The following is a 14,043-nucleotide window of genomic DNA, read 5'->3' as shown; positions in this document are numbered from 1 at the left end:
TTTCAAATAAAAACTAAAAAAAATCTTAAATTTTGTTTTTAATTTCCTTCTTCTATCTTCTATAGAATTTTCTATATGATCTTAATGATGATCCATGTGCTATTACATTGATTACAGACAGAATATAATAAAAGTGAGTTTTACCCACCAAGTGATTCTTTCAACTTACTCCTGCGCTGGGTTCTAGCATAAAGGACCACCTGTTGAACAACTTCTAATTGCTCTTCAATTCGGGGAAAATGGAAGTCAGTGCATTCTTGGCAAACTGTGGCAAAATCTAAGGGACCCAAAACATTTACAAACTTCTAAATGTAAATATCAAACATCTAGTATTTACTTCTAGACAATGAGATTTAGTAGAAACAGAAAATAATACAAGTATGATTTCTTATACTTGTCCTTTAAATAATTATGCCTTAAGTTAGGGCATAACAATTTTGTTTTAATTAGAAACTTAACCTCTCAATCACTCAAAAGAGTAAACAATTAAGAGACAAAGAAATGTTAATATAATTCTAGGTCTTCTTTAAATAATACTTTAAATAATACTTTGATCATAATCTACCCCAAAAGATGCTACAAAATATGAGAAGGTTTTAATATTTACGAAGGGAAATAAATTCTATTTAAGCTTCTTTCAAAAATAGGTATACATTTCACATATTTTATATATTTTACATCTTATATATTTAGAAATTTAGAAATGATCATAAAAAGTGAGTTGTACTAAGAGGGAAGGTAGAATTTTACCTAGCAAATTTAAGAGGTACGTTATTAAAAAACAACAAATAGAGAGAGACAAATGGATGAGCTAAAAATCACCAAGCCAGGATTTGCTTCTAAACTGAAAACACGTGATTGCTCTTTTTGTTTTACCTTGTAATGAGATTTCTATAAGAACATTATTTATAATATAATAGTATTTTAAGAAAAATAAATATCATGAAGCACTCTATCAGTGCTACAGTTTGAAATAAAATAACTATGGCTGGGTACGTTTTTTTGGTCTACTTGAATGTTAAGGTGATTAAAATTTTTTTTGAGTCTCCCCATAATTCCTTTCTTTTTAAGAATGGTGTTACAGGGTGAAATTTAACAAAATAAATGTGTATGATGGTAACTTACCTCTTTTAATACCACTATATGAATTAATTCGATTATCCACTAGTAAAACCAGGCCACAGAGAGATGTAGAATAAAGTGACAGTGCTGTTTGGAGCCGATGAAGTTTCACACCACTTCGATGATTTCTTTTATGCTTACAGAAGTCCAGCATATCTGCTCTCAGCAATCTCAAATTATGCATGGTCTTCAGCTGGGCTCCTGGGGGTAGGCAATAGTCCAGGAAAGATACTTAAACAGCTGCAAGAAGTCCAGTATAAGAGGATGCAAATCTCTATGGCAAGAATCCAGATAAATCTGTACTACAAAATAATAAAAAATGGGCCTTGCAACTTCCCATTTTAATGACTATTTCAATTTAATCTTTCTATCTGCAAAAAAATTATATAAGCTAAAATACAAAACTTACAGCCAAAAAAACTATAGTCTTTCTTAAAGCAAAACATAATCTGGAATTAAAAATAACAGGTACACTCTACTCATACGCTAGGGATTTTTCTCTTACAGTGTATACAAAAAGTTTCAGTGGCCAGGAATGGTGGCTCATGCCTATAATTCTAGCACTTAGGGAGGTCAAGGTGGGTGGATTACTTGAGCCTAGGAGTTCAAGACCAGCCTGGGCAACATGGTGAAACCTTGTCTCTATTATTTAAAAAAAGACTTCAGAAGTTACAATAAATTATAACTGCAAAAAATTAATATACTTACCTAAGTGAATGGTAAAACTTTCTTCTAACTTTCTCTGTTCCTCATAAATCCTTCCAATTGCTTCTACAGATTCTCTGAACTGACTTGGTTGAACTTTAATTTCCTCACTGAAAGTAGTAAAATTATTGATAAACTTTTAAGTTGGTCAAGAACTTTTCTTAAAGGAAAGCTTTATAACAAGAGAAAACTGAACAGCTGAAAGTCTTGCTTAATTTTTTCCTAAACTCATCCTTAATCCATGGTGACAAGTAAGACCATAAGCGCCAAGAGGCTCTAAAATTCCCACTTGTTCTTTCATTTCCTCACAATAAATAAAGCAGATTATTATTTTCAATCATTATGTCAATTAATATATTGCCATTTAACATTTTTAGCAGCCTAAGAGAACGATTAAATAAAGTGATTAACTTATTAGTTTAAAATCACATTGTATTTTAAAATATATAATACATCCTATGCTAGGGCTAGCTCTGGGCAAAATTAGAAAATAGATGAATAGGAATAACAATTTAAGATTAAAGTTAAATAAAATAAATAATAAAAAAGATTAAGTTCATTTTGATGAATACACATCCTTTATTTTTACCATTTCTTGTTTTTTACCTTCAACATTCTCCTCCCACTAAACCGCCTTTTTCTGCTCTCCTCTTTATAGTTCCTAAAAAGCCTTCCACAAAACAGCAATAACTATATCACTGTTCAATTCAAACAGTGGTATGCTGAAGATGATGTAAGTCTGTAAGAGTCATCTGTTTCCCTGACTAAATTTTTGGGGGTAATCCCAATAGTCCCATTAGACTCAATGACGGACTTCATGAGTAAATAGGGTAAATTTAAACTTAGCCAGATAATCTACAACAGGAGACCCCAACCTCTTTCCCCCGCAGGCAGCAGGTGAGTGAGCATTGCCACCTGAGTTCCACCTGCCATCAGATCAGGGATCGGCAGCAGCATTAGATTCTCATAGGAGCGTAAACTGTAATGTGAACTGCGCATGCAAGTGATCTAAGTTATGTGCTTCTTGTACAACAGTTTCATCCTCAAACCCTTCCTGTCTCTCCTGGAAAAAACTGTCTTCAGGAAACTGGTCCCTAGTGCCAAAATGGTTGAGGACTGCTGATCTACAAAATCACACTTTTCTGGAGTCCATCAAATATTTGTGATAAGAAGGCAATCTAGTAAACTGAATTCCAAACTGTGATATATCCCTCCAATGACAGACAAGACACATAAAGAGTTTTATCTTTGTTAGAGCATAGCTGAAATAGAATGCTGTCGTACAAGGAGATAAAAAGAAAGCAGCTACAATTTTAACAGACTCTTAAAGGCCAAGTGGGCTAGCATATAAAGTTAGAATAGGTCAGAGCCACAGGCACATGAACTTGCAACCTCTTTTCCACTGGCCTCCATCAGGTATTTCCAGAAAAGACTGAGGGCAGGAGACAAGAGAGCCTTCTCAAGGGCACAGGCAGAAATGCTGAGAATCAAGATAGTGAGTTGAATGGGTGACTCTGTCTCCCAGGTGTTCCAGGTGCCAGTTGAAATGGCGCCCAGATTTGTGTGAGTTTTCGTGCAGAGACCCACTGCACTGGCTGAAACAGCTGTGCTGGAAACTCATGGCACTTTTCCACCCAGGAATCTCCTGGTCTGTGGACAGTAAAAACTCGTTGGGAAATGCGGTGATCACTCACCCTCTGCGTTCTTGCTGGGAATTGCACTCCAGGGCTGTTCCTATTTGGCCATCTTGGATCTGTCCTGCCAGGGATAACTTTTTTTTTAAGAGACAGTTTCTCACTCTTGTTACCCAGGCTGGAATGCAGTGGCATGATCATGAAGAGATAACTTTTACAGCAAGGGGTTTTCACAGCTTCCTTAAATCAGTAGCTTTCAATGTTTCTGACTACAATGTACAGTATATATTTTACATTTTGGCTAAATACAACATGTTCATTTATAGAAAGCTTCTTGTATGATGCACTCATTTTTTTTTCCTATTCTATGCTATTGTTATTTTTAAAAGGCTGGTTGAAAAAATAAGGGATGTAGAATGGTTCATAGCAGGCTACAACAAACAGTTTGGGGAAAACAGTGACACAAATGAAAGATTGTAATAGTTAGATAAGAGATGATACAGATGTCAGGTAAAGAGTCAACAATAACCTATCCGTCTGTCCATCCATCCATCCCATAAATTTTTACTGAGCATGTATTATGTGCTAGTGTCAAGAGGTCAAGGGCTAAACACTTGCCAAGGAGCTCGGTATATATGACAAAAAACAAACAAACAAACAAACAAAAAAAACCAGACATGAGACTGACATTATATAGATAAAATGCTATTTTAAAATATTTATAGTATACACTGGCATATGCTAGAAATAAGAGTATTATACTGTACTAAGTATATTTATAATTGAATATACTTAGGGATTTGACAAAAATTAATTCTCAAACATACAGATACATAACCAAGAAATAACATAGGCATGGTCAAGCTCTAAGGGAATATGTGAAACACAATTTATTTAGGCCATGAGATGCCACACAAGTTATGATTCATGAAAAATCCTCCACACTATTTCTGTACCTTCTACATGCTTCTGTTACTGCACATACCACTCAATACAGTATTATTTTATTTATAGATCAGTCTCTCTTTCTAGAATATAAGCTCCATATAGGCCGGTATCTTTTTTGTTTTTCTGCTTAGAGAGCGTTTGGCATTCCACCAATGTTTACTGCATGCAGTGGAAACTAAAGAAATAAAGATAGTAATTAAGTATTTAGGTATATGTATCTAGAACATAAAAGTAAGTTCTATTTCAAACTAATCATAACCATTGCCGCCCAAATAAGCCACATAAATCCTATAACGCAAAAAGTGGTAAAAGAAGCATAAAATTATCTTGAACTTTCACTGACAACTTAAAAATACATACAGCTAAAAGGTTTAACTTTGTAGCAAATATAAACTATTACTAACAATGGACTATTATATGAATAAGAGCAATACATAGCTAATACCTAAGGGAGCTGTTGTTGGGGTTTTTTAGGTCTTGGTGAAGTTTTATCACCCATTCTTGATACTCTTGTTTTTGGATGGCAGTTGACTGTTTTAATTCATTCGACCATTTATTTTCTAGGTCCTAAAAGAAACAGTGTACCATCTGGTTAATTTTTTTTAACCAAATACATAAATAAATAAAAGAAAATGCAACTGTATACCTAAAAGTCACCATATTTTCACTTACTTGCTGGGATTCAAAATGCTGAGCAGCCAGTGAATTTACATCTTGATCTGTCAGTGACTTTCCCAATTCCTGCATCACTTTTTCCATTTCAATACCTTGTCTAAAACACAAATAAGCAAATCAGGGATATTCATCAAAGTTTCAAGGTATATGATCCTTCAGATTCATTGAACAATCTCTATAAAGTGAAAATAAAAATTTTATTTATGTCCAGGAATGAGAATTATAACTGGAAAGTACTTAGAATCCTTGGAAATGGAGACTAGCAAATAATGATGATAGTGTCATATAACAGCAACATCATTTGTGCAGCTAACTTTTAACATAAATTTATTGCATAAATGAAAGCAGTCAAAATCTAAGTTACCTTTCAATTACCATGGCTAATGTTAAAAACACTGGATCCCTTTTCACCTGCAAATTTCCTCAAAGAAGAGGCTCTGCAATTTCAGCTTAAATGGATTTTCTATTTGTATATAAACTAAAGTGACTTCAACCTCTGAAAGTTAGTTTACATTATATTCAGAAGCAGACAATTAGATCCTAGGAGTCAAATTATTATTAAGTCATAAAATTTACAGAGGGATGTAAAATACAGTCTAAAGATGTTGGTCACACCTTCTGCATTTATCCAAAGAAATAATGTGTAAAAATTAAAAATAGTTTTCGCTACAGGAAAAACTAACCAATGGTGTTAGAAGTACAGATAATGGTTATTTATGAGGGAACGGGTGAAGGACTAGAAGGGCATGAAAGAGGCCTCTGTAATGCTGGAAATATTCTATTTCTTGATCTGGGCAATGGTTACGTGATTGTGCTTAGTTTGCTGAGCTGTAAACCCTAGAATCTGGTTTGCTTAAAAAAAAGGCACATTTCTTTGTTGCCTTTTCTGTATGTATATTTTAATAAATAAGTTCATTAAAAAATTCAAATTAAAGATTATCTTCTAATACAAATGTATGCAAAAAGTTTGTTCTAAAACAAATTTCTAACAAACTGGGAAAGAACAAAACACATACATAAACTAAAAGGGTATCATCACCCTACTTAATTCAAGTAAATTGCTCTTAAGAGTGAATTTATGGCTGGGCGCAGTGCCTATACTCCTATAATCCCAGCACTTTGGGAGGCCGAGGTGGGCGGATCACCTGAGGTCAGGAGTTCAAGACCAGCCTGGCCAACACAGTGAAACCTGGTCTCTACTAAAAATAAAACATTATCTGGGTGTCGTGGTGTAATTCCACTACTCGGGAGGTTGAGGTAGGAGAATTGCTTGCACCCAGGAGATGGAGGTTGCAGTGTCACTGCACTCCAGCCTGGGTGACAAGGCGAGACTCCATCTCAAAAATAAAAAAAAAAGAGTGAATTTATACTTATTTATAACATTAAGATACTCATATATATGATAAATTAAATTCAAACAAGTTATACATGTATACATTTCTATATATACCTTCTGGTAGTAAATATTCAATATCATTTAAATCCCACTTAGTTCTAACACAGATGACTCTTATTAACTTTTAATAACTACTACAAGTCAAGTGAAAATTATGCTTGCAAGTGAGATTCTTATTTAGAAACAGAAATAACTGCTGAACATTTATAAATACAAACTTACTTATAAATATATATATTACTATTTTACATTACACATGTTCCCTCTAGTGGATAAAAGGTATCACTGCCATTTTTAAAGAAATATCTAGAATCTGGTTTGTTAAAAAAAAAGGCACATTTCTTGTGAAGAAAAAAGAAGATAGAAATTAAACAAATAAAATTTCACAAACATTTATTTCATCCTAAATATGTCCAAAATGCAACTTGCTAATCACATAATGATTCAATATATATTTTCTATAATTAAGATGGAAGGAAATTTTACTGTATCTCAGATAAAATACTAAATACAGATTGGCTCAGTATGTCAGATGTGACAACTATGGCAACCTGTATATTATCTTGAAGATATTTAAAGAAAAAAGATCATTATAACTTGTTTTATTGATGCTGTGCCAAGAAACTGTCATTTAAAGATGTACAATAGCATTAAAATGAAAGGAGAAATAAGAAAATGTGTCACTTCTGCTCATGAATTGGATAAATAAATTAAGCATCAAAATTTCAGCTGAATCTCCATAGACACTAGTGAATTTCAACTTAAGTCATACTCTTCACCTTTGCAATAAATATCACCTACCAGGGAATACAGCTTATTTTTCTTTTTCAAGCTAATGATTTGGACAGATGAAAAATAAATTACAGATCGTTTAAAAATAGATGAATTCAAGTATTATTTATATGTTTAGAAAGAAAAAAGAAGGCCAAACCCCATGAAGAAATATGGCCAAAGATTATTTCAAACAATAAAATAAGCCGAAACAAACCTCTATTAAAAACTCTTCCATGAAAAAGTATAAAGTACCAGTAAATGCAGCTAATTAGTAAGTTAATTCAACTTCCCAAAAGATGAAGAATCATGTAGAACAGAAATCTTCTGATTTAGAAAAAGAAACAATTACAGACTATTAATGGCTAGATATAGCGTTTTCTGGGAGGTACAGGCAGCAAACTGTGCTGTAAGTTAGTCACTCACAGCTGAAAGTACTACGAATGGAAGATAGGTAGCCAAAATGAAAATTTCTCAATATACGCAAAGAAGCACAATGAGTATAGTCACAGGAAACCTGAGAGCTAATAATAAATTCAGGATGAACTGAAGGTTATATTATTTGAAGTCCTAGGAGGAAAAATCAAACACACGAAGTTAGACAGAAAGTAATTAATTAATATTAGGTAATTCTACTTTTATGTATTTTTAAAAACCTAATTCTATATTTTGTTCTTCTTTTTAAACTATATTCACAATTTTACTAGCTACACAATAAAGAACTAGAAAAAAATATTTTGTTTTTCCTAGGGAAATATGTTTCTACTACATACCTAGTGACAACCACTCAATGCAGTATCTCATCTAAAAGGAATAAACTGCCTCAATACAGCTGGTCAACAAAACCAAACCTATAAACAGTGACAAATATCTCAAAACATCATGTTATTTTCAACAAAGAGATCATTCTAATATTTTACAAAGTATGAGAATAAATGGTCCAGAGGAGTAAAAATGTTATGAAAATTTACAAATCTATGCAATATAACTACAACGCTAATTTGGTACACAGAAGAGAGTATCCCTCGAGAACAATTATTAAATATATTTGCTTATTTTTTTTGTTTGTTTTCTTAACCATGACAGTGCTCCAAAGATTATTCTCATCTTGCTAGCCTTACTGTTTTCTAACGGGAAGCTAATGAGAATCAGGAACAAACCAGCACATCTTTTTAGATTTACTCCTTTGGGACTATTAAATCAGTTATACTTAAAAAAAAAGGCCGGGCGCGGTGGCTCAAGCCTGTAATCCCAGCACTTTGGGAGGCCGAGGCGGGTGGATCACGAGGTCAAGAGATCGAGACCATCCTGGTCAACATGGTGAAACCCCGTCTCTACTAATACAAAAAAAAAAATTAGCTGGGCATGGTGGCGCGTGCCTGTAATCCCAGCTACTCAGGAGGCTGAGGCAGGAGAATTGCCTGAACCCAGGAGGCGGAGGTTGCAGTGAGCCGAGATCGCGCCATTGCACTCCAGCCTGGGTAACAAGAGCGAAACTCCGTCTCAAAAAAAAAAAAAAAAAAAAAAAAAAGGTGATTTAGTCCTAATGTACTCTCACAATCAAATCAACACTAAAAAATTATCTTAATGGAATATAACCTAATATCTTAAATAAGTGATTTTAAGATAATAAATGTTGTTAGATTCTGCTGTATTAAAACGGATTATCTAGAAGAACACATGCTGAATTCTTATCACAGTTTACATAGTTACTAGAAAGCAATCAAGGAAGCCAATTACTATTTTAAAATAAATAATGCTAGAAGTTTTTTACATACTCTGAAGAAAAAATAAATAATAAAAGCACTATTTGTATACTGTGTTAAGTAATCCACACAGCAGGAATTCAAATCTAATTACAATTTCTTGGAACAATACTAGTGTTATTAATTTTTTTTCCTAATGTACTTGAGTATACAAAATGAATTGAAAGAGGCCATGGAGTTAGAGCAGGGCAATACAGAGGTTCTGAATAGAAACACATTATGGTACAGTGGTTAACAGTTCCTGAAGTCAGATTTCAAATTCCAGCATGCCCTTGGACAAGTTACTTAACTTACTTAAGCAAAAACTTCTTCATCTGTAAAATGGAAATAATAGTAGGGTTATGGTAAAGATCAAATGAGACAGGACATCCAAAGCACTTTGCACAGTGCCTGAAACAAAGCAAACCTTCAACAGAAGTAATCTATTTTTCTTATTAGAGATAAGAATATATCAGGCCACCAACATCATTTATTTAGGTAAACCACTTAAAAAGTGTATAAACCTATGAGGACCCTCCCAGTTGTAGTTACACATTTAAACATACAAGAAAATTGATTTCTAATATTGAAGTATTTTTTCTATCTTATCATTTCTGTAAAAAATTAAAACAAGTTGTTCTGCAGGCCACCTATTCCTATTTGACAACGTAACATTTAATTCTGATAATGCAAGAAATTTGAAATACCTCTCTCGTAATTTTTTCAGCTCCACATCTCTTTCACCAATGAGTTCTGAGATGCTAACAAAGTAATTATGTTCCAAATTTAAGAGAGTTTCAGAGGCAGGGGAATGAATTAAGTCATGGTAAACATCTGCAAAATCTTCATCCCAGCTGGGTTCTTCTGGCCTTGCATGCTCTAATGTAGTCTACAAGATAATATACAGACATTCTTAAATCATGACATAGTATTTTTATTTAACACTACTAGAAAAGTATGTATATTATGATTCCATTTTTGTACATCAGACAATGACAAACTGATCTGTGGCAAGATCAGTTTCAGTAAATTGGTGAGTGTGGAAACTAGATATCTAACAACGTACCTGTCTGTCACTCACTGTGATTCCTGTAAAGCTTTGGCACCAAGTTTACAGACTTCCTCTCTGCCCCACATCCTGCCATCAACCTGGGTTACTTGGATATCCACGTGGATAACCCATCCAAGGCCCTGCTTCTTACTTTCCTGAACTCTACAATCTTTACTGTGGAGTCCCAATTAGGGAAAAGGAGTCAGGCTGGCAGGACCAGGGGAAAGCAAAAAGAGAAAGCAGATGAGTGAGCTCTAAGTCTGCCTTTCTTCATTGTCCACACCAAGCTTGTCCAACCTGTGGCACAGGATGGCTTTGAATGCTGCCCAACACAAATTTGTAAACTGCAATTTTTTTTTTAAAGCTCATCAGCTATTCTTCATATTAGTATATTTTATGTGTGGCCCAAGACAACTCTTCCTCTTCCAGTGTGGCCCAGGGGAGCCAAAAGATTGGACACCCCTGGTCCAGGCCATGTAGCCCTTCTGCGCCCAACTTTCACCAGACACCTGCAAGTTAGCTGCAAGGTTGGGGTTATCAGTACCGCACGTACCACTCTACAGCATACAGTATAAACACTGTCCTATAAAATCTCCGGCAAGCCTTTGTTTCCTTGAAGTCAGCTTCTCTTCTACTGGCCTGCCCACTGCTTCCTTTCAACATATTTTCCGCTTTCTCTAATAAGTCTACCTTTCTTTATCTACAACTGTCTTGGCAAATTCTTTTACCCCTGCGCCACCAGCCCAGATAGTCATCGTTCATCTGTGACATTTACTAGTTCTCCACACCACCTCGACCATCCATTTAGTATCCTCACCAGAAACTCAGTCACTCAGTACTCAAACATTCTAGTCTGACTATAACCTCCACCCAAAATTTGTCACTCAATACTTCCCAGGTAATTGATATTTAACCTTATCAGGACCTGCACTTCATAAATTCCTCAATGTTTTCATTTTTTATCAGCCATCAACTGTCACCTAGCTTCACTTCCTTCCCTATGTAGCTTACATTTTGTGATCTAGCATTCAGCCACTGTCATGCCGACATCCTTAACTTCCTTGACTGGTGTACTTTATCTTACCCACTTAACAAAATCCTAATCTTATTCCTCTTCTCTGTGCCTGCAGTCAGGCTTCAGAGAGCTGCAACAGAAAAATCACAAAACTCTGTAAGTTTGTGGTAACAAACTGGTACCACTCTTAATCTTGGCTTCAGTGGTGCCTGGCAATCCTATCATTCCCTGCTCAGTTTGCTCCTCAAATATCCAACAATCTTATTATACCTACCACTTCATCTAAACAAACAACCTGTCTTTCCTTATATAAAGCTGAAACAATCAGAAGAGAATATTCTCAACTTCTTGCTACCAAATTAATAAAATTATCTGAATTTATATTCAACCTCTCCTGCTTCTCTTTGGCTATAACTGGAGAAGTATCTGTCTTCCCAGTTAAGATTAATTTTCCCTTTGAATTCTGGATTCTATTCCTTCTAGTCCTAAACTCTGCCGCCTTAAAAAACAAACAAACCTTTGATCTTGTTAGATAATAATGGCCATGAAAGATACGCGGTGCTGAATGGTTTGAACCTTAAAGAAGTCAGGTGGTATGCCTGAAAGTAGAGGTGGAGAAATAATGGCCTGGACATGAACAGCTTTCTCTCTGCAGCCACTTCCTCAGTGCCCCATTCCTCTCAGCCTTCACAATCTCCTTTCTAGTAGCATCTGTCCTGAGGGAGTGGTGTAAATTAGATCAAGGAAAAACTATACTTGGTTCCTCTCAGGTAGGTATCTTCTACCTATTCATAAGGCTTGCCCTAGGCTGAATTTAAAATTAATGCTGCAGATTATTATAGTCAGATGATCTTGTAGTGGGGCTACTGAACACCTGGTGTTATGTGTGATTATGTAACTAATGCATGCAAGTTATTTTACCATACAGTATGTTAGCATATAAATAAAGGCTATTAGAAATCCCACTGTTCTGGAATAGCCACCATTAGCATTTTGTTGATCGTGTGTGTGTGTGTGTGTGTGTGTGTGATTTCACAGAAATGAGGTCATAGCATATGCTTTTATTATGGACATTTCCTGTCCCTTCCTCCACATTAGTACCTCCTTCTCATTTTGCTTCCAGGTAACTTATATTAAGAACTTAGTCTATATCTCTCAACATGTTTTTTCTATACTTAGACAAGCCTATATAATACACACAAATATATTTACACACACGTATAAAAGAGGGTCTTTCTGTTATTGTCTGACGTTATGAGACAGTATATTATTTAACTCGAAAATGATATTATGTGACTTTACAACAATAATGAAGATAAGTTTATAAAAGTAAACCAAAGGTTAAATGAATTATTACTGCTGGTTTAGGGTTGCCAGATAAAATACAGAACACTCACTTAAATTATAATTTCAGATAAATAATGAAAAATTTTTCAGTATAAATATGTTCCATGTAATATGTTGGCATACTAAAAAATTGGCTGGTGGCTCATGCCTGTAATCCCAGCACTTTGGGAGGCTGAGGTGGGTGGATCATAAAGTCAGGAGATCAAGACCATCCTGGCTAACACAGTGAAACCCCGTTTCTACTAAAAATACAAAAAATTAGCTGGGCATGGTGGCATGCACCTGTAATCCAAGCTTCTTGGGAGGCTGAAGCAGGAGAATCGCTTGACCGTGGGAGGCAGAGGTTGCAGTGAGCCGAGATTATGCCACTGCACTCCAGCCTGGGAAACGGAGTGAGACTCCATCTCAAAAAAATATTAAAAAAAATTATTGATCTGAAATTCTAACTTAACGGGGTGTCCTGTATTTTTAATTACTAAATCTGGTGACGTTATGCTGGTGAGATATATGAAAGTAGCCTCTTGTTTTACAAAGGTATTAATTATATAAAAAGTATTTTGTCTTATGTGTTCACCCTGATACAGGAAGCACTGAAGCAGCAACATATATATTATAGAATAAATACTGGTATGTGGAGAAAAAGGATCTTATAACTATTTCAGGATTACCATAGCATTTAAAAAGTTCTCACCAAAATCTAGAATATACTTGAAATTTACCATCTGACATATTCTCTTACCTCAGCATAAGCTTTGGCCCATGTACTCGCCAGCTGATGTAAATCTACTTCACCTGATTTCACAGCTTCCAGGGATGCTTCGGCATCTCTATCATAATCTCTGAGGGATTCCTCTTCTATAAACTGAGTCAGAGCTTCTTTTAAGTCTGTTATAGGGACATCAAACACCATCATCAGCAAAATCCAGGTATAAATAGGGAACATTTTACCTGGCTGAGAATTCCAATGTGAAATCTTATTTTTAAATTTTTATTTATTTATTTTATTTACAGATGGGGTCTCTCTCTGTTAGCCAGGCTGGAGTGCAGGGGCATGATCACAGCTCACTGAAGCCTTGACTTCCTGGACTCCAGTGATCCTCCCACCTCAGCCTCCAGAGTAGCTGGGACCAAAGGTACATGCCACCATGCATGGCTAATTTTTGTAATTTTGGTAGAAACAGGTTTTGCCATGTTGCCAAGCTGGTCTCGAACTCTTAAGCTCAAGTTTTCCACCTGTCTTAGCCTCCCAAAGTGCTGGGATTACAGGTGTGAGCCACCTTACCTGGACATCAAATTTTATTTTATCAAGCTGATACTCTTAATATAATCTCCAACTAAAATGAAAACAGCTTAGAGGATCATTTAACTGATTTCATGATTATTTTTCTTTACTATTACAGGCTATTGCATAGAGAAAGGTCAAAAGTTTTATCTCTTATGTATACCCTTAATTATAATAAAGTAATGTTACTTTCTTAAGCCTGATAATTCAGTTTGAAGCCAAGTGAGTATAAGCACATAAAGAAAATGCTACAGATTTTGGGGGTCTAAACATAACTGTATTTAGATTAAAAACAGTTTTCCATGTAACTTTAAAGGGTACATTGTTACATGCTTTCAAAGAGAAGAGGAAT

General features: G+C 35.0%; 1 protein-coding gene across 3 annotated transcripts in view; it reads right to left on the bottom strand.

The window, feature by feature from the left end:
• Positions 1–14,043, bottom strand: part of FERRY3 (FERRY endosomal RAB5 effector complex subunit 3) — a 40,262-nt gene that overhangs the window by 22,433 nt on the left and 3,786 nt on the right. For all 3 annotated transcript variants that reach the window (XM_064377525.1, XM_064377526.1, XM_064377527.1), the window contains 7 exons: positions 13,149–13,294; positions 9,704–9,885; positions 5,082–5,181; positions 4,855–4,976; positions 1,831–1,937; positions 1,126–1,323; positions 149–277 (listed from right to left, as the gene is read on the bottom strand). In XM_064377525.1, the coding sequence (XP_064233595.1) occupies positions 149–277; positions 1,126–1,323; positions 1,831–1,937; positions 4,855–4,976; positions 5,082–5,181; positions 9,704–9,885; positions 13,149–13,294 (984 nt within the window). The remainder of the gene's footprint in view (positions 1–148; positions 278–1,125; positions 1,324–1,830; positions 1,938–4,854; positions 4,977–5,081; positions 5,182–9,703; positions 9,886–13,148; positions 13,295–14,043) is intronic.

The sequence above is a fragment of the Aotus nancymaae genome, unplaced genomic scaffold (assembly GCF_030222135.1).
Source record: "Aotus nancymaae isolate 86718 unplaced genomic scaffold, 86718_ANA_hifiasm-v0.15.2.pri h1tg000016l, whole genome shotgun sequence".
Lineage (NCBI taxonomy): Eukaryota > Metazoa > Chordata > Mammalia > Primates > Aotidae > Aotus > Aotus nancymaae.
Note: the sequence above shows the minus strand (reverse complement) of the source record. Positions and strands in the feature narration are given on the sequence as shown.